Source organism: Geospiza fortis, unplaced genomic scaffold, assembly GCF_000277835.1.
Source record: "Geospiza fortis unplaced genomic scaffold, GeoFor_1.0 scaffold172, whole genome shotgun sequence".
NCBI classification, from domain to species: Eukaryota; Metazoa; Chordata; class Aves; order Passeriformes; family Thraupidae; genus Geospiza; species Geospiza fortis.
The window spans coordinates 11,032,033-11,050,525 of record NW_005054309.1 but is presented as its reverse complement, the minus strand read 5'-3'; the positions used below and the strand labels follow the sequence as shown (position 1 = coordinate 11,050,525).

The window sequence follows — 18,493 nt, the reverse complement described above, 5'->3', positions numbered from 1 at the left end:
CGGGAGGCCATGGAGCGGCGCGGCCCCGTCCACGCGCTGCCCGAGGAGATCCGCAAGGTACGAGCTGTGGAAATGCCAGACCCCGACACTCGGAGCTCCTGCAGCAGTTCAGGGATGTTGCACAGGCCTGTGAGCGCCGGTGCATTATCTGCACATTTTGGCCCTGGGTTAGGCTGGGTGTTGGGTTTTCTCACTCTTTGTGCGGTGTAATTACAGTAATTCTATAGGAACCCTGCAGAGGAACACCTGAGTCTGTGCCAGGGCTGTCACTGCAGGTGAGTTTTGGGGAACACCTGAGTCTGTGCTGGGGTGTCACTGCAGGTGAGTTTTGGGGAACACCTCGCCCTATGCCGGGGTGTCACTGCAGGTGAGTTTTGGGGAACACCCCAGTCTGTGCTAGGGTTGTCACCGCAGGTGAGTTTTGCGGAACACCTGAGTCTGTGCTGGGGTGTCACTGCAGGTGAGTTTTGGGGAACACCTCGCCCTGTGCCGGGGCTGTCACTGCAGGTGAGTCTCAGATTTCCCCTGTTCTGGCGTGTTTTGCTGCCGGGAGTTCGGAAGGACTGCAGAGCATGACATGTTCCAGAGGAGTATCAACACACACGAGGACGGAACATTCCCCTTCCTCTCCCCTCGTGTCTTTGTGTGTTCTTTTGTTTGCCAGACAGATGATTGCCGGTGTAGCAGCGCTGCTGTTTGTACGGCTCAATTTAGGAGGAGTCTGCACTCAAGTGGAACACGAGTCACTTTTTGTAACACTATCAAGTTTTCACTCTGGCAGTACGACACCCAGCTGTCCTCATTCCCCGGTCTGCAGCTCGTAATTGACAAGTCATTTAAAAGCTTTGTGTACTCAGCCTGGAGAAATTCTCCCTGGCTTAGTCCAGGAAACTACTCAGACAATTTCTGAGATGATTTCTGAGAAATCAGGGATGGGTAAGATAGACAAAGAAAGGGAAAAGGAATACTTAGCCTTAAAAAAGAAGAAGGGAAGAAGCTGTGGAACACTTTCAGACTCGTGAGCAGCTGTTTTGGTAGCAGGAAGGATCCCACTAAGTTTATTTATTTAGCAGTTAGTTTTTCAGCCCCAACGGGGTACAGTGGTGAGCAAAAATCAGTGTAAGCTTCTCACAGAAACAGTTGTACCAAACTGTTCAACGAGGGAATCCTCCTGGAGCTGGTTACTGCTTAATATTTCCTTTAATGACTTAAAGCTGCAGTTTGGTGGCACTTGAGCCTGTTTTATGTTGGGATCAGTTCCTGAGGCAGCTCCTGCTCCATGTGCTAGGCGTATGCTGGCACAAGGCGGGAGCAGCAGCCAGGGCAGGCACAGAAATGCAGTGACATGAATCCTGTCAGCAGCAGTGTCAGTGGCTGCTGGTTACTGTTGAGCCAGGATCTTGGATTACAATAAGGAATACACTGGTGCCAATTGGGAAGGGGTGTGAGCACACTGGGAACAGCATTAAACTTCATATTCTTAGGAAAAAAAAAGGCTTTTAAAATTAATCCAATGCATCAATACCAAATCCATAATAGCCCCCTTGTCAGACTTAACAGTCTGAGGGCTCTAATCAGGTCATAAGCAGAGTAATATGAACAAAAGGACGTTACACAGAAAGAATCTGTTAATGTATTGACAGTTTGAATATCTCAATAATTGTAATAGGAATCACATGTGAAACTTGGGTCTTTGTTGTCCCTCTGTCCAGGGCTGTTGAGGTTTCAGTTCTGAGCTGCAGGCTTTAAAAATAATGACATGACTGATGGGAATTTAGAAAAGAGCAAAAATAGTAAAAAGAGCTTTAAAATCTTCTAAGAAAGGACAACAGAGCTGGCTTTGCTCATTCTGGAAAATACCTGAGGGCACAGTAACTGCTCACAGGAGGTGGTGGTTCGTTTCCAGGTGCAAATGAGTCTTTTCCTCACATTTCTGGGTGTGCTTTGGTTGATTGCTCTGAAACTCTGGAGCATCTCTCCCAGGCTGTGGGACTGTCACTTCAACTTGTCCCTCGAAGGAGAGGATGGGGCAGGCAATCTCTGGAGATGCCACCAGTGCTGGGTACACCTTTAACGGTGCAGAGGATGCAGGATTTGCAGATATGGACAGACTTTCTATTCCTGTCCCATCCTCCTCATGCCACGTGTGAGCTCCAAGGCAGCGACAGCCCGGGGTTTGGGATGGGAAAGTGTCGGGGTTTGACACATCCTGTGCTGTGCTCCTCTCCTCCTCAGCTGGCTCGTGTTGTAGCTGCAGCAGGGTTACAAGGCACCACAAGTCATTCTCACCATTTCCTCTCCTCATATCTGCCGTCCTTTCCGCACACATGTGCTCGTTCCCTTCCCGTTCTCTGCTGCCCAGATTTTACAGCCTCCCCTTTGGAATCTCCCCCCCGAGGGATGTGTGCCAGCTGTGGCTTGCTGTGCCAGCTGTGGCTGGCTGTGCCAGCTGTGGCTGGCTGTGCCAGATGGAGCACGTGCTCCCAGTGTGGGTGTGCAGGCCCAGGCAGCACGTGGGGCTGCAGGGATGGAGCCTCTCAGGCACCGAGTGCTGCCCAGAGTGAGGGATGTGCCCTGGGCTGGTGCTGGGCTGGCATGGACAGACGGACGGATGGATGGATGATGGATGGAGGGCTGCATGGATTCGTGGATGCATGGATGGATTGCTGGAGGTTGGGTTGTGGCACTCACATGGGATTCAGGAGCTGCCTCACAGGGCAGGCTCTCATCTTCTTCTCCTTGGAGCTGCACAAACTGCTTATCAAGGTTTTATTTTAAAGGAAGTTTTAGTCTAGAGGGAGGGAGATTTCTCAGCATTTTGCTAAGGGAATGATAGATGTGAAGGGACTTTGGTTCTTCATGTTCTGATCTATTTTGCCTCAGAGAACTGTGTAAAAACTTCTACATGTCCCTGCTTTCTTCTCTCTCTCATTCCTTCTGTTCTCACACCCCTGTCACAACATTGGATTTCACATTCATTGCATGGGTGCTAAATGAAAAAAACAAAATCAATAGGTGAATCAAACATCTACATATCCATTATTAAAGTTTATAGTATTCTTTTGTGTTTATAGTTGCATACTTCTTGGGAGCTAATTGTTAGTAAAGATGGAAATCAGTGGCTTTTAATGCCTACTTTCAATGTATTTACATAGAGTTTCTGCAAGCAAACTCAGCCTGAGAGGTGTCACAGAGCCCAGCAGGGTAAAGAAGGGAGTTAGTGTTTCCTTGACCCAATGTCATGGATGTGTATTTTTGGGGACTTCTGGTTTTATTGCTTGGTTAATGTTTTGTTTTAGTTTAATTTTTCCTCAAGGCTTTTATATTTCACCTTGGTAGTTGTTTGTTGCCAGTGGTGGATGAATCATTTTTTGTGCCTTTGGACTTTAATTAAAGTTCTGTGGGAGTGGAGGGAAATAGGAGGGAAGATGCAGCTTTGCACTGAGGATCTCTCTGAAACAGGAAACAGAACAGCAACAGAATGACCCAAGTCCTCAAAGCAGCAAACACAGTTATATTTCATTTCATATTTTATTAAAAAAAAAAACAACTTTGTTACCATAAATCATAAAATTAATGGGGCCAAGATAACCTTAGAGATTGAGAGTTGTGTGAGGCCAGGAGCTGAGGCCGGGCAGGAAGCCCGAGGCTGTTCCCCATGAGGACAGAACGTCCTGTGGTGTCCCCAGGGTGTCGGGTACACCACAGGCAGCAAGGGGTACTCGGAGCCTCTCCACGTGTGCTATAGCCTGGGCACAGTATGGGCTCTGTATGAGCACATCATGTCAGCTTCCCCTCCTCCTGCCGTCTGGGAACCCAGCATTGGGGTTTTCCTGTGGAAGGTTCTGGAACACAGAGTTCCAGCTGTGGCTGGGAGCCCACGGGCCTGTCCCATCCACCAGGACAGCACGGCTCTGTGCTTGGGACGTGCTGCAGTGGCACCAGCAGGCATTTAAAAGCAGATAAATTTCCAGTTTGTGCCCTCCAGATAAACGTGGCAGAATGGCAGAGCCCTTTCCAGCATCCTGCTGGCCCCCACCTTCTGGATTCTCCTGGAGGTGATGTTCCCCAGCTGCTCCAGTGCCCACGGAGGTTTTCAGCACTCAGCTGTGGAATTTGTAATGTTTTGTGCTGTTGGGGTGTCAGGCTCCTGCTGTGGGAGTGTTCTGAGTGCTGGGGATTGCTCTGGAAATGGGAGAAAATCCTGCAATGGTTGGAAGGGACCTCCAGGTGCCATGGCAGGGACACAGGGACACCTTCCACCATTCCAGGTGGCTCCAGGCCCCAGTGTCCAGCCTGGCCTGGGCACTGCCAGGGGTTGTACCCAGATGGTTCAGCATCTCCACTAAGGGACACTCCACACCCTCTCTAGGCACTATAGCCAAGCTTTTCTCATCACACCAGGCCTGTATTCTCTATATCCAAGGTTTTCTCATAAAACCAGGCCTGTATTCTCTATATCCAAAGTTTTCTCACAAAACCAGGGCTGTATTCTCTATATCCAAAGTTTTCTCACAAAACCAGGCCTGTATTCTCTATATCCAAGGTTTTCTCACAAAACCAGGGCTGTATTCTCTATATCCAAGGTTTTCTCACAAAACCAGGCCTGTATTCTCTATATCCAAGGTTTTTGCACAAAGTCAGGGCTGTATTCACTACAGCCAAGGTTTTCCAGCCTTTCTGCACATGTGTCCGAGGTGCTGCTGGGACTGGAGGGACTGGAATCTCCTCACCTCCCACGCTGTGGGGTTACAGCCAGGAGGGGCTTCCTGACAATCCCACCTACGGATGCAGGGTTACTCAGGCAAAGCTCTGGTTAACAATGGGCTAAATCACCCCTTGTGTGCTGTGTTTTGTCATCAGATGCTTGGTGGCAGCCCTGGGGTTGGGTTCTCCGTTGGAACATGCCCTGACACATCCCAAGGAAGGTGGGGATGGCCCTGTGCTGGTGTTTGCAGGCTCTGTGAGTGTGACAATGTTAGGGTTCATTATTCTGCTTCCCTCCAGGCTGCAATGGGTTCAGCTACCTGAGCTCCCGGTGATATTTCCTGTCGTGACACAGGGATTTTCCCAGAGCATGTTTTGGGTGAAGCAACCTTCTGGTTTTACTCCCAGCCTGTTTCTCCACTGCTCATGTGTTCAAAGCAAGCACTGGGATTTTTATTTTGCAACTGTGATTTTATGGGCAGGGAGCACATAATGATGTGAGCAGTGTGGCTCAGCAGTACCATCTGTAGTGCTTTGGGGTACATGCTGATTGAAAACTTGGCTCATTATACACTTTGTTTCTTTTAAAAGAAGTGAAGTTTCTACTGAGACCTTTTAAAAATCTTTCTTTGACTAAGGCAAATATAAATTTCAATCTGGTACCTCCTCATTTTGTATATACATCAAAAAGACTCCCCTTTCTTCCTCAAAAATCAATGGTGTGATTTGAGTCATCATTTCTTTTTGTGCAATAAGGATTGACTGGTGTGTCAGAAGAGGGACAGACAGAATGAGAAACATGAAAATAATGTGAGAGAGGAGTGAAACAAAAAAGAAAGTAAAATTTGGTAATAAGAAATAATTTAAGACCACCCAGTTGCAGCATAAGGATTATTTGTTTTTTCTTGACTTTCATGTTTCCAGCTACAAGTTTAATTTGGACAAATACAGAGTTTTTTGGTTTGGACCAGTCCTTGCTGAAGCAATCTGAGTCCTGACAGATCCACCAAGGGATGAAGAGCTGCGGACCGAGGAGCAGGGGGTGTTGTGAGGAATTTCTCCATGGAAAGGGCTGTCCAGCCTGGCCCAGCCACCCAGGGCACTGGTGGGGTTTATCAGCCCTGTGCATGTGGCACCTGGGGACATGGATGCTGTGGGATGGTGGCACTCCATGGTCTTGGGGAGCTTTTCCAAGCTGAGCAGTTTTAGGGTTCTGTGATGAGTGATCCCTGTGCTGGGTGCTGTAACACCAAAGCCCTGCCAAATGAGAGAGGAGCTCACTCTTCTAAACAGGAATCCAGCTCTCCATCCTGGGATGTTTGTGGGTGGAATCTGAAATTCCAGAGGAGAGGGGTGGTGGTGCACGAGCTGACACACCCTGGAGTTATTTGGTCAAGTTCAAGTGGTACAAATTCCTGTCTCATTGTTCAGAAGGCTAAAAATGGTCCAGACCACCAATTTCTTTTCTTTTTTTCCTTACAGCTTATGCTCTACAGATGAAACTGAGTCAGACAGATGTAATTTGAGTGATTATCCCTCTTGGCCCAGTCCTCCCCTTGCCTTGGTAGCTAAAGAAATCTTTGTAACCAGGGGATAATATTTCCTTCCAAAACCAACTGCAGAGTGGAAAGTGTTCCCCCAGATGCTTTACAGCATCTGTGCATCACTCACAACTGTAGCTCAAAGTCTTATGGATAAATATCTTCCCAGATCAAGCACTTTGTCCTCAGCAAAACTGGTTTTTTAAAATTCCTTATTGATTTTTTCTGTTTGCTACTTGTCCTCAGTGCTGACTCAGGACATGTAAGTCCCCTTTGTACTCAGAGCTCTGATAGTTTCCTTTTCTATTCCTTCCAAACTGTTTTTCCTCTGATTTTTTTCCTGCTTTGAAGTTGACAACAGTGTTTTTATCAAATGGAAACAGTGAAATATGGAATCTGAAACCATTAATTTGTCTTTAGTACACATCCTTTGTGGTTACTCAGCAATCTCACTGTTCCAGAAAAGGTAATTTGTAAGCACATGAACTGATGAGTTTGTTTCCTACAGATTTTGTTTAATGGTTGGTCAGCTTTGGTGTCTAAGAGACAAGGTCTGGTGGAGCTTTTCTCCTGGGAAGACCATTTATTTATAAGGCTGCCAGGGGGCAGGGATAGATGGGATATTGGAATTCTTGGGTCAGATGGGATATTGGGAATTAGGAATTGTTCCCTGGCAGGGCGGGCAGGCCCTGGCACAGCTGGGGCTGCCCCTGCATCCCTGGCAGTGCCCAAGGCCAGGCTGGACACTGGGGCTGGAGCACCTGGGGCAGTGGGAGGTGTCCCTGCCATGGCAGGGGTGGCACTGGGTGGGATTTAAGGTCCCACTTAACCCAAACCATCCTGGGATTCCATGAGAGAGGAACCTTGGATTCAGGATGGGAAATCAGGTCAGTGCCTTCCTTGCTCTATTCACTTTCATCTGGGTCCTGGTAATTTTGCAGGTACCCTGGACAGATGTGCTGGGTTTAAATTAACTGTGGCTGGCATCACTCAGCGTGTGCCAAATCCATTCCTGGTGCCAGGGAAGTGTTCCATGGATTAAGGTGGATATTTGGAAGCTGTTCAATCTGTACACTTATTGCAGTGCTTGCAGGGTAATTATTAATGTGCAGAGCAAGGTCCTGATTTACACAGCCTTTCCTGTTCTGTGATTTTTTGACTCTGTAGCAAATACTGTAAATCTCCAACCTGATCAGGAATCCTCCCAGATTTTCATTTCACCTGAGGAATGGATGGGAAGGAGAGCACTTCCAGCTGAGCCCAGACAGGGAGTATTTGTTGTTCTATGGCTTCATTTATTTTGACATTCAGTAACAAAACTGACTTTGAAAACTAAGAAGTTTTGGTACTTGCACAAACCCTTTCGAGTTCAGCCCCCTGGTGATTCTATCTTGTTTTTGATGGGAGAAGCAGTGGAAGTTCTCAGCTGTTTGTGTGAGCAGCAGCAGTGGCTGTGTGCACAGAGCACCGTGTCCTCTCTGATAAAGCCCCTGCTGTGCTCCCTGCACAGCTCGTTTTGTCCTTTTCCAGGGCACTCATTCCAGTGCTTTGGAACTTCGGGGCACTTATCCTGAAGAACAGTTTCAGGATTCCAAGCACAGACTGCAGCTGCCAGGAAAAATAAACTTGCATTTTCGGCTCCTCCAGAGCAGCTGTAACCAGGAGGGTTTAAACTGGAGCAACATTAAGAAATGGGGAAATAAAGCCTGTCTAGGGCACCCTGAAACACTGTTTATATCAAACTGTATTTAAACTCCTAAAGGTTGTTGTATGAGTCTTTAATTTATAATTTTTGAAAGCTCTTTTCTTTCCTCTCGGCATGATTTCTTTCTGTTTATCCCAATGTCTCAAAACATAATTTTTTTTTTCTTCTGTAAAACGAAGTTTCTTAATTGGATTTAAACTGTTTGAACAGGTGCTTGCATGTTCCCTGCTTCAAGGTTAATAACTAGCTCAGTTGGAAAACTGTTTCCCAGTTTAATACACGGCCTTTCCTTTGGATGGGTGTTACATGCTCTGTGTTTTGTAACCAGTCCTGAGTCCTTCATTCCTGGCAAAGGGGTTACAGATTCCACAGCACCCCAGTGCCATGGACACCTCAGCATCACTCATCAATTATTTTTGTGAAGATTGTGGATTACCTCACTTTATTCACTCTCCTTCCTCTTGCCTCCTTCACTTGGATTTGAGTTGTCAGAAACCCAGAGAAATAACATTTATCTGGTAATCCCAGATTCATTAATGAAATAGCTTTATAAAACACAATATTTCATTTTCCATTAATACCTCCGACCTAACTCAGAAGTACTTCAGCATTTCAGTGGGAGTTCCCACATATCAAATTGATGTATCTTGGGAAGTTGCCAGGAAGGAAAAGTGCTGCTCTAGCTGGGGTTCATTTTGCTAATGAAGACTTTTGTCTTTATTTGCTAAAGCAATAACATCATCTGATCTCAAATGTTCCAGAGCAGCAAATGGTTTAAATTGTTTGGATTTGTTATTATTTCTTAGCGTGACTGAGGGGTTTTTTAGCTGAACCTGTTTCTCTGAGACTCTGAAGCATTTTCTGTCTTTGCAGATGCCCCGGGACCAGACAGTGTGCAAATACTGCGGAGTCAGCTACCTGACACTCCACGAGTTCAAGGTGATGGAAGACAAAGTGAAAGCAATGGAGAAGGAGATTAAGGTTTATAAGGGAAGCCTAGAACGGGAGCAGAGGCTTCAGGCAGAGTTGCAGGCTCTTCACCACGACCTTGAGCGCTGCCGGGCTGAGAGCGAATCCAAAACGGAAAGGTCAGAGCACATCATCTCCTCTGGAGATCCTCTCCTCTGTGTGGCAGGGAATTTCAGCACAAAGCAGCTTCAATTACAAATAACATTTGTCTTTCTGTTCTCAGATGGCCCATATACACTGTAATACTTGACTTAAATCATCTTTCCTGGTGTCCTGTTGGAAGCAGGTTCAGAATTCCTGAGCAGTTTAGGAGCAGTCGATATGTGGAAGGTGAAGGAAAGGCCAGAAGCACTCAGAGGGATTTCCCCTGCACACACTCCCAAAGGGAAATTTTGAATATCTCATCTTATCATCTTGTAATAAATCTCTAATATTCCAGATGAAATTCCACAGGACTGGGAGTGCCACAGGTCTGAGATTTGGGCTGGCTGTCTCACAGTAAAGAATCCTCAGTGTTTTTCCCTGACAGTCTCAGGATTCCCTCTCTGCAGGGCTGGGGCAGAATCCCAGAGCAGTGGGGAACAGTTTGGGAAATGCCAGGGGCATTTTGCTTCACAAACAGGAGGTTTCAAATCCTTACAGAAATGGGAAGGCCCCAATTACAGGGGGAGTTTTGTACCATGAAACTCCAGTAATTATTGATGGATCTCAGAGCCACATTTGGATTTTCAGGGCACAATTTGGACCTTCAAGTGTGTTCTTTAGCTCATACTTACAGGGTCTGTATCCTGTTCTGTGCACATATTTTGGAATCTATTGTTATATTCCATCAATTGATTACAGTAGGACTATAAAGAATTGATGTTTATAGTCAATTAGTAAAATATACTTTATAAAAATGCAGTTTGCTCCCAGGAACTGCTGGGTAATTTTTGGCTCATCTGACTCAAACAGACAGAAGTTTTTTTTGTAAGGATGAGGTTCTAATTTTAATTACCAGCTCAGTTTGATTTTTGGGATCCCCAGGAGGGGCTCCTTGTATGACTGCCCCACACCAAGGGATGTAGAGCTGAAGGTGCTCTTGAGATTGGACTGAAATGCTTTGGAAACCTAATTTTTTTTTTGAGAATGACTCAAATACTGTTAAAAAATTAACTAAATTAATGGATTTAGTTTGGCTTTTGCTTGCTAATATTACTAATAAAAGATTCATTTTAGAGCACAAGTTCCCACGAAAGTGAACAAAATGCACTTATCTTGTAAGTTACTCATAATGTTTCTTGCAATATCTTTTTAATTTAAATTTAGCATCTTTCACCCCTCCTTCCCGATATTTAATATTTTCTGTGGTTTAATATCTATTTTTGAAGCTTGTTTGCTCCTTGTCCCTTTAACGACCCTGGGTGGCAGCTCTGGTGGCAGTGTGTGAGCAAATGCACTGACAGCACATTCTTCTTGTTGAGGCTCATTTGCCAGAGCTAAACTTTAAATTTTCTTCATCGAGCTGACTTCTTGTAGTAAAGCTGGAACAGTTAATAAAAATTTTATCTCTGCACTTTTCTCCCCTAAGGCTCCACTTGATTTAAAAGCTGCTGAAATCAAGTGAGATACTTGCAGTAGGTTTCCATTCCAGCCATAAATCAACCATTGTGCCTTGTTAAGAAACTTGGCTGAATGTTCCTTATCTTCTCCTTGCTGTCCTGGGCCTGTCTGACTACCTTGTGCTGTGGTATAAACTATTCAACATCCTGGCTCTGGCCAGGCTGACAAATCACTGCTCCCAGAAGCCAAACATGCTTTTTTCTTACTTTTATCTCTGCCAGACCAAGGGATTGACTCTCTTATCATTTGCAGGCTGTTTCAGGTTTCTGTTCCCTCTAGGTTCAGCTATCCTGTTGGTACCCGTGGTTAACCTTGAAAGCCACCTGGGAGTTTGTCCTTAGTTATCTTTCCTTTGGGATCCTGGCAGGACAAGGGGAACAAACTGCACTGATCCTACTGTTCAACCTTATTCTGTGTTAGAATCACTTCAGTCTTGGTAATTAATTAAGTTATGATTAATTTAATTAGCAAAATTCAGCGGCATCCAGAGTAGGAAATGTAAAATAGATGTAAAGATGTCCTCAAGTGCCACATCCACGCTTATCTTGAACACTTCCAGGGGTGGTGACTTCACCACTGTCTGAACTGAAAATGAGCAGCTCCTGGCTGTGAAATGAAAGTGAGCAGCTCCTGGCTCTGGGCAGCTCCCAGAGTTTCCTGGCAGTGAGAAGGCTGGGGTGGGGCTTTTTTGGACAGAACGTTCCAGGCTGCCGTGTGCCTCTGTGCTGGTGGCAGTGCCGGTGCTGCTCCATCCCACCGGGACCGGGCAGTGCTGGGCAGAGATGATTGCTGGGAACCCCCGGGGCAGGGGAGCTGCTCCTCCTGCTCTGGGACCCCGGGGGTGTTTGCAGCCCCTCTGGGTTCTCTGTGCTGTTCTGTCCCTGCCAGCACCGGGGTGAGCATGTCCTGTCCCACCTCCCACTGCCACAGAGGAGCACCAGGGCATGCCAGCGTGGCGGGGAGTGCTCACTGAGATCAGCCTGTGCCCAGCATTCTCCAATTCCAGCTTCTAACCATCCACTGCAGTCTCCCTTTGTGCTACCAACACCCAAAATAACGGGTTTATAACGGTCTTGCCTTTTCCACGGGTTCTTTAGAGTGTGACTGAGCAGGAAACATCCCTTCAATGTCAGCTCTGGAATGGAAAGAGGAAGAAAATGTGCCTCTCCTTATTTACCAGTTTCTTTTTAATCCAAAAGATCTTCAAATACTCCCCATTCCAGAACGAGAGTGGAGAATGAGCATCTGGCTCTCCCTGGCTCACAGAGTTTGGATTTGTTACTGGTCAGTGATAAATCACTGATTTTTTTCCTCAGCTGCAAAAGTAGATTTGAATTCCTGTAGCTGTTTAGGGGATGGACATTTTCTTGTGAGTGACAACAGGTCTGCTCCCAACCACAATCCAACAGATTTTATCTCTCCCCTCCTGCTCTCCACCTCCTGGAAATTTGCAGGTAGCAATGGGTAAAATTTCCTAAAAAGGTAATGCCAGGAATGTCTTCAATTTTATTTTTTTTCCCCAGGGTTCACAATTGAACCCCAAAAACTTGCTTCTGGGGCTTTTTAACCCCCAGATGTTCAGTTCAGATTTTGTCAGAGCTCTGCAGATCCAGGTTTCTTAACCAGGACTAATATTTTTTTTCATGTGCATTTTGGTGCTGATCTGTGTGATAACAGTAACTAATGCACTGTCATAGTTTGGTTTAATTTTTATATATTTTCAGCATAAATCATCCTCATTCTCTTCTGCTGTTTCAAATTGAAGCCAAGGCTGATGTAGTGCTTCTGCCAGCCTTTGGTTTTGTAAAATTCTTGTCTATTCAAACATTACTTATTTACTTGTGGCAATGAGTCACCAGGAGACAAATAGATCATTTTCTCTGTGTGAGCAGTAGGTGTTGAAAGCTTAAACAGGGGCTGGTTTTTAGCAGTTGCTTGTCACTGGAGTGGTATTTTTGGGGCTGGAAGGCTGCTTCAGGATGGTTATCTCCAGAAAACAGCTGGGGCTGATGTGCTCTGTGGGATTGTTCCTCACTTGTACCACAGGAAGGGAACTGGATTCAGCCCTTTTATTCCTGTGCAGTTCCATTCATTTCCTGACAGTTATGGGAGCAAGTGCTGAATTGTTGAAAGAGCAATGTTTAAACTGTGTTTATTTACACGGGGATAGCTGTGCCTGAAAAACAAACTGGTGCTGCAAAGAAAGTTCCCAAGGTAAATGTTAGAGGTGAAGAACACCTCGAGGGGATGGTTCTGGAGGTGTTTGCTGTGCCTGAGGCCAGCACAGAGCTGGCTCCTGCCCTGAGAAAGCTGAAACCTAAGCTGGAGGTTGATTATTGCTGCAAACAACTCTGATTATTTTATTTACGTCTCTAGGATAAAAACCCTGACAGTGGAACTGAAAACCAAGCAGGAGGAGATGAAAACTGTGAAAGCTGATTTGCAGTATTTCCAGGAGGAGAAGGAAGCTGCCTACAAGCAGTCACAGGTGCTCAGGTGAGAACCCAAAAAGAAATGCTGATGTTGGAAGTGTTCTATTTCTTACATATATATTGTTTTTAAAGATTCACCATAAACCTGAGCATACAGTCATTTAAACACAATTACTCTGATTTCTCAATTAAAAATGACTGTACAGCTTCCTGTACCAGAGTTTGAAATGATGAAACAAACCCAGTTTTCTTCATTTATGTATAAAAGCTTTAAACATTTAGATGGAGAAACTTATAATACATATATTCAACACACAGCACATTTCATACCCTGAATTATTGTAACCCAATTCAGTATAAATTACCAGATAATGGGAATGTGGTTATCAAGCTTAGTCCAATTCCCAAGTTTTATTTCTAGAATAATTTATAAATATACATCTGGTATATTTTTTCTTGCAGAACTACCTTGGAACACCATTGCTCCACCCTGAGCAAGGCTGTCTCACTGTTCCCTTTCATTAGAAGTGAATTAGACAGTATTAAAGAGGTCATCTCCACCAACATGGAGAACTTTGCTGCCATGAAGGAGGAAATTTTTCGGCAAATAAAAGCCATGAGCAAGGAAGCTCTGACAGGTAAAGCATCCTGCAACCATTTTGGGCAAGAGAAAAAAGGATCCTCCAGGGATCCAGCATCCCTGTGGGAGCTGCTGGAGTGTCCTGAAGTGCTGCCCCCCACACTGGACAGGCTGCCCCCCTTCCCTTCCAGCTGACTGGGAGGGCAAGGGAAGAAAAAGAGGGAAACAATGAAGGTGGTGGAATGCAGTCCTGCTGTTAATTGTCCATTTTAAGTAGAACATCAGGCTGTGAGGGTAAAATTCAAAGAATTAGTCTCATTTTGAGTGCAGGACCAGCAAGGACTTCTGGAGCAAACCCACACCCGAGAGCAGCAGCTCTCCCTGCTCCCATTCCTGGGTGAGGACAAGCTCTGCCAAATGCAGCCCTCCTTATCTGAGGGGTCCTGGGGTCTGCAAGGGGCACAGAGCAGCCCTGGGCTGGCCAGAATTCCCTTGGCCCCTTCCTGCTCCCACAAGGGCCAGGGGAGCTGGAGTTCAGCCTTTCTTACACAGGCTCTGTATCCCTCATCCAACATTTCCCCCTTGAGACTAGTGCCACACCAGGAATATCACACCCATCCTCAAACCCAGCTTTCCACATCAAAACCATTTAGCCCCACTTATTTTTGCTGGCCTGTGAATGCCATTTAAAAGCTTTGATGTTCTTGTTCATGACTAACATGAAATAGCAACAGTCTGCATGGGTTTGTTTTGCCTCCTCAGAAATACCCAAATTGAACCAAAGATTGGCAAAATCCCAGCGGGAGAACGAGTGCCTGCAGGAGAAGGTCAAGCACCTCACTGAGGTGGCTGACACAGTTGAGCTGAAAACTCAGCAGCTCCAAACTTCCCTTCAGCAGGGCAACGAGCTCCAGAGTCGCTGCCGTGAGCTGCAGAAGGAAACTCTGGGTAAGAGAAGTTCTTCTCTTTTCTAGCAAAAATCCCAGGGAAAAAAAAAAAAGTATTTAAAAGCACCAAAGTTGTGGTTGTTGCTGTGAAAAGACCCAACAGGCCTGAATGAAAGGTGGGTGTCTGCAGTCAGGAGGAGGGAATGTCATTCCAAGGAGTCTGGAGCCCTGCTGGGAGCACCAGGCTGCTGGCTGGGAGGGCAAGGGAAGAAAAAGAGGGAAACCATGAAGGTGGTGGAGTACAATCCTGCTGTTAATTGTCCATCTTAAGTAGAACATCAGGCTCTGAGGGTAAAATTCAGAGGATTGGTCTCATTTTGAGTGCAGGACCAGGAAGGACTTGTGGTTCTCAGAGCAGGACTGAAAAGCAGGACAGGCCAGGCCTGGCCCTTTTCTCTGAGTCATTAACAGCAGACTCCAATGATCTGGCCTTGATTGTGTCCCAGGAAGCAGAAAATGCTCTTGACAAGGGTGAGAGCAATGACAGCACTTGAAATGACACCCTGGGAGCTGTGTGCAGACAAAAACTCACTGCAAAAGGATTATTTATGTGGGTCTCTTTTCTCTTGCATTCACAGCTCTGGCTCCGAGGTATTTGAGGAGCTTGGGAGCACAAGTGAGGTTGTGCTGCTCCAGGCAGGGTTTGCAGTCCCCCGGCTGCCACAGCAGTGCCCAGCTGCCCTGTGCTCAGCCTGGGGACACCCTGAAAGCAGGAGCTCACAGTGATGGTCACTCCACAGTGATGGTCACTCCACAGTGACGGTCACTTCACAGTGACGGTCACTTCACAGTGATGGTCACTCCACAGTGACGGTCACTTCACAGTGATGGTCACTTCACAGTGATGGTCACTCCACTGCTCCTTCAGCACCTGTGGAGACAGCAGCTCTGAGATCCCATCCCTGAGTCACCAACCCCTGCTGCTGAGCATTGTCACACATTATTCGATTGTAATAACAGAATAATATCTTCTTATTGAATTATTTATTGTTGTAACAATGCTGCTAAAAAGCTCCAGCAACAACACCTTCTGTCTTTGTAGAAATAATAAGGAGCAGTGGACATAAATCTCACCAGATGATCTCTCACACTCTGAAATGCATCATAACATCAAACACTTGTATTGCTGTGTTATGTGATAGGAAAACTGCCCTTAGCTGAGGTTCCCTTTCCCCTCTGTTTGCTCCAGAGGTTGCTGCAAACAATGGGTTCAGGGTTTGTTCATGAGCATGGCAAACAAACACTTCCATTTTCTGCTTTGCCCCCTTTAACTCCATGTGCAATTGCCTGTTCTTATCTTAAAAGAGAAGGTTTTGCAGTCTCTATTTTATTATATATTTTAAAGGTTGTTTAATGTGTTCTGTATTTTGGGGGGGCCTGCATGGCTTCTTGGGTCTTCTGAAAACCTGAATTTGCTTCCCTAAATGAGCATGTTGCATCAGCCCATCACAATTAATTATCACAGAATCCTGGAATGGTTTGGGTTGGGAGGGACTTTAAAGCCCATCCCATTCCACCCCCTGCCAGGGGCAGGGACACCTTCCACTGTCCCAGGCTGAAAATTTGCAGTGGAATAGAAAACAATTGAGATTTTATGGAGAAAACATAGCTAAAACCACAGCTGATTCCTATATGGAATTCATACAGAATATTAGGACCCTGCAAAATCTTAATGATGAGTAAAAATGCCATCTGAGCTGGTTGATGTTTTATGGGAGGCATTTTAAGATTGATTAATAAAATGTAGCAGTCACTTGCTAATAAATGAGTTGTTAAGGAGCAGTAAAACGTTTGATGTGGGTATCCAGGAGGAGTTTCAAGGCAGGAAAGCTGCTGGCTCAGGCATTTGGATTCCACCCTTCCTGAATGGATCAGTAAAACACAAATCCTGCAGGATTTCAAGGGGTCTGGCTCTAGGGAACACATTGCTGGATCGGGGTAATAAACCCAGTTAATGCACTGCTGATAAAAATGGTTCTCTTTGAAATACCAAACAGGGTTTTTTCATGAAACAATCATTAAATATGAAATGAGTTTACCGTTGTCATAAAGTAAATGAGTGGGAACAAACAACATCTTACTGGAAACCAGTTCCAGGGAGTGGATTTGTCCTGTCCAAAGTGGGGTGTGGAAATCAGGCACATCCTGAGTGTCCATGCTTTGGGGGGAGCTTGGGGTTTTGCCTTATTTTGCCTTTTTTCCCCCCCACAAACTACTCCAAAGTCCCTCTTTGAAATAATTTGACACTCCAGAAATAACAAAAACTACCAGGATTTGTGATTTACGTGTTTTTTAAAGGACTTTCCTTTCTGCAGCCAGTATTTTGAGGATTCTTGTGTTGCATATTTCTCACAGAATTGTAAAGTCACAGTTATTTCACACCACAGCAGGCATTTGCAAGATCAGGGGCCAAGCAGTTGTTTCTGCTGTTGTTTTTTGCTCTCATGCTTGTGGAGGCTTTCTGGAGATTCCCTTTGCAGGGGATTTGTGGGATCAGTTGGATTGTTGGCTTCAAGGCCCTTTTCAGCCTCACAGAGCATCACCCAGTCAAGGGAGGTGACAGGTCTTGACAAATGCTCAACACAGGGTAAGGTCTGCTGGGCAATTGTTTAATCAATCAGACTCCCCAAATCAAAAATCAATAATGTGTCTGTGTTCTTCATGCTGGCTGCAGTAGCACGGGCTCCTAAAAGATTTCTGCTTTCATTTTATCACCAGCTAGATCCTTTACTTAATCACAAATGAAAAAAAATCATTTTTCTTCCCCAAAGTCCTTGTGGCTTTTCTTTAGCTCATGACAGCTCTTGGCCTTGCTCTGGATGGGTTGAAATTGCTGGTGCTGCTCCCAAAATCCGAATATTCAGTCTTTGGCTGCTCCTGCTCTCATTCTAAACCTGGTGGTCTGCTGCCATGATGAGGCTGATGAGAGATGATGGAAAACTGCATCCATGGGGAGGGGAATGTTAGCCCTCCTCATGGAAAGGAGAGGGAATGTTAGCCCTCCTCATGGAAAGGATTTTGGGGATGTTAGCCCTCCTCATGGAAAGGAGGTGTTTTCATCTCCTGGAGTGTCTTTAATGGCACTTTAAAAACCACTTTGAAGAGGTTGGAAAATGCAAAGGGGGAATAGTTTCCTGAGTTGTAGGTAGGCTGCAGTGCAGACAGCCCCTGTTCATGCTCCAAGTGCTGTTGAAATGTATTTTTTTATGAATTCCAGCTGCAGTGGGAAGGCTGGGGAGGGTGAGAGCTGGGCAGTGCAGGGCTGCTGCTGGAGCAGGGAGTGAGGCAAAGGCTCGTTAGAGCTTTCCAGCAGCCTGAGTGCCAGAGGAGGCACAGGAATCCATGGCAAACAATCCCAGCTCCCTGCTGGGGCTGGCACCAGGCTGCAGAGAGTGACTGAGAGAAGGGACACACTTTGCTTCCAGAGGAAAAGCAGGAATCCAGGTTCTCCTCTGGAGCCAGGAGAGGAGAAGCTCCAGGGAGAGCTCAGAGCTCTGCCAGGGCCTGAAGGGGCTCCAGAGAGCTGGGGAGGGACTGGGGACAAGGGATGGAGGGACAGGAGCCAGGGAATGGCTCCCACTGCCAGAGGGCAGGATGGATGGGAGATTGGGAATTGGGAATTCCTGGCTGGGATGGGATTCCCAGAGCAGCTGGGGCTGCCCCTGGATCCCTGGCAGTGCCCAAGGCCAGGCTGCACATTGAGGCTGGGAGCACCCGGGGCAGTGGGAGGTGTCCCTGCCTTGGCACTGAGTGGGATTTAATGTCCCTTGCAACCCAAACCATAATTCTGTATTAAAGGATGTGTCTTTATTGTATTTTGTTTTGTCTGCTTGGCCTAAACACTGAGGGTAAAAACTTATCCCCAAGGAAAATTAAGGTCAGAATCTCCATTTTTTTCCTGTTTAGTTTTTCCAGTATTTCAAACCAATGTTCATGTGTAGGAGAAGCAGGTCTGTAGGAATTGTGACATATCCCAATTAGCTTGCCTTCAAACAGGCAGGAATGCAGGC

General features: G+C 46.0%; 1 protein-coding gene across 2 annotated transcripts in view; it reads left to right on the top strand.

The window, feature by feature from the left end:
- The first annotated feature begins 9 nt into the window (after positions 1-9).
- Positions 10-18,493, top strand: part of LEKR1 (leucine, glutamate and lysine rich 1) — a 30,663-nt gene continuing 12,179 nt past the window's right edge. For both annotated transcript variants that reach the window (XM_031055465.1, XM_031055466.1), the window contains exons 1-5: positions 10-57; positions 8,827-9,041; positions 12,901-13,020; positions 13,419-13,594; positions 14,299-14,484. In XM_031055465.1, the coding sequence (XP_030911325.1) occupies positions 10-57; positions 8,827-9,041; positions 12,901-13,020; positions 13,419-13,594; positions 14,299-14,484 (745 nt within the window). The remainder of the gene's footprint in view (positions 58-8,826; positions 9,042-12,900; positions 13,021-13,418; positions 13,595-14,298; positions 14,485-18,493) is intronic.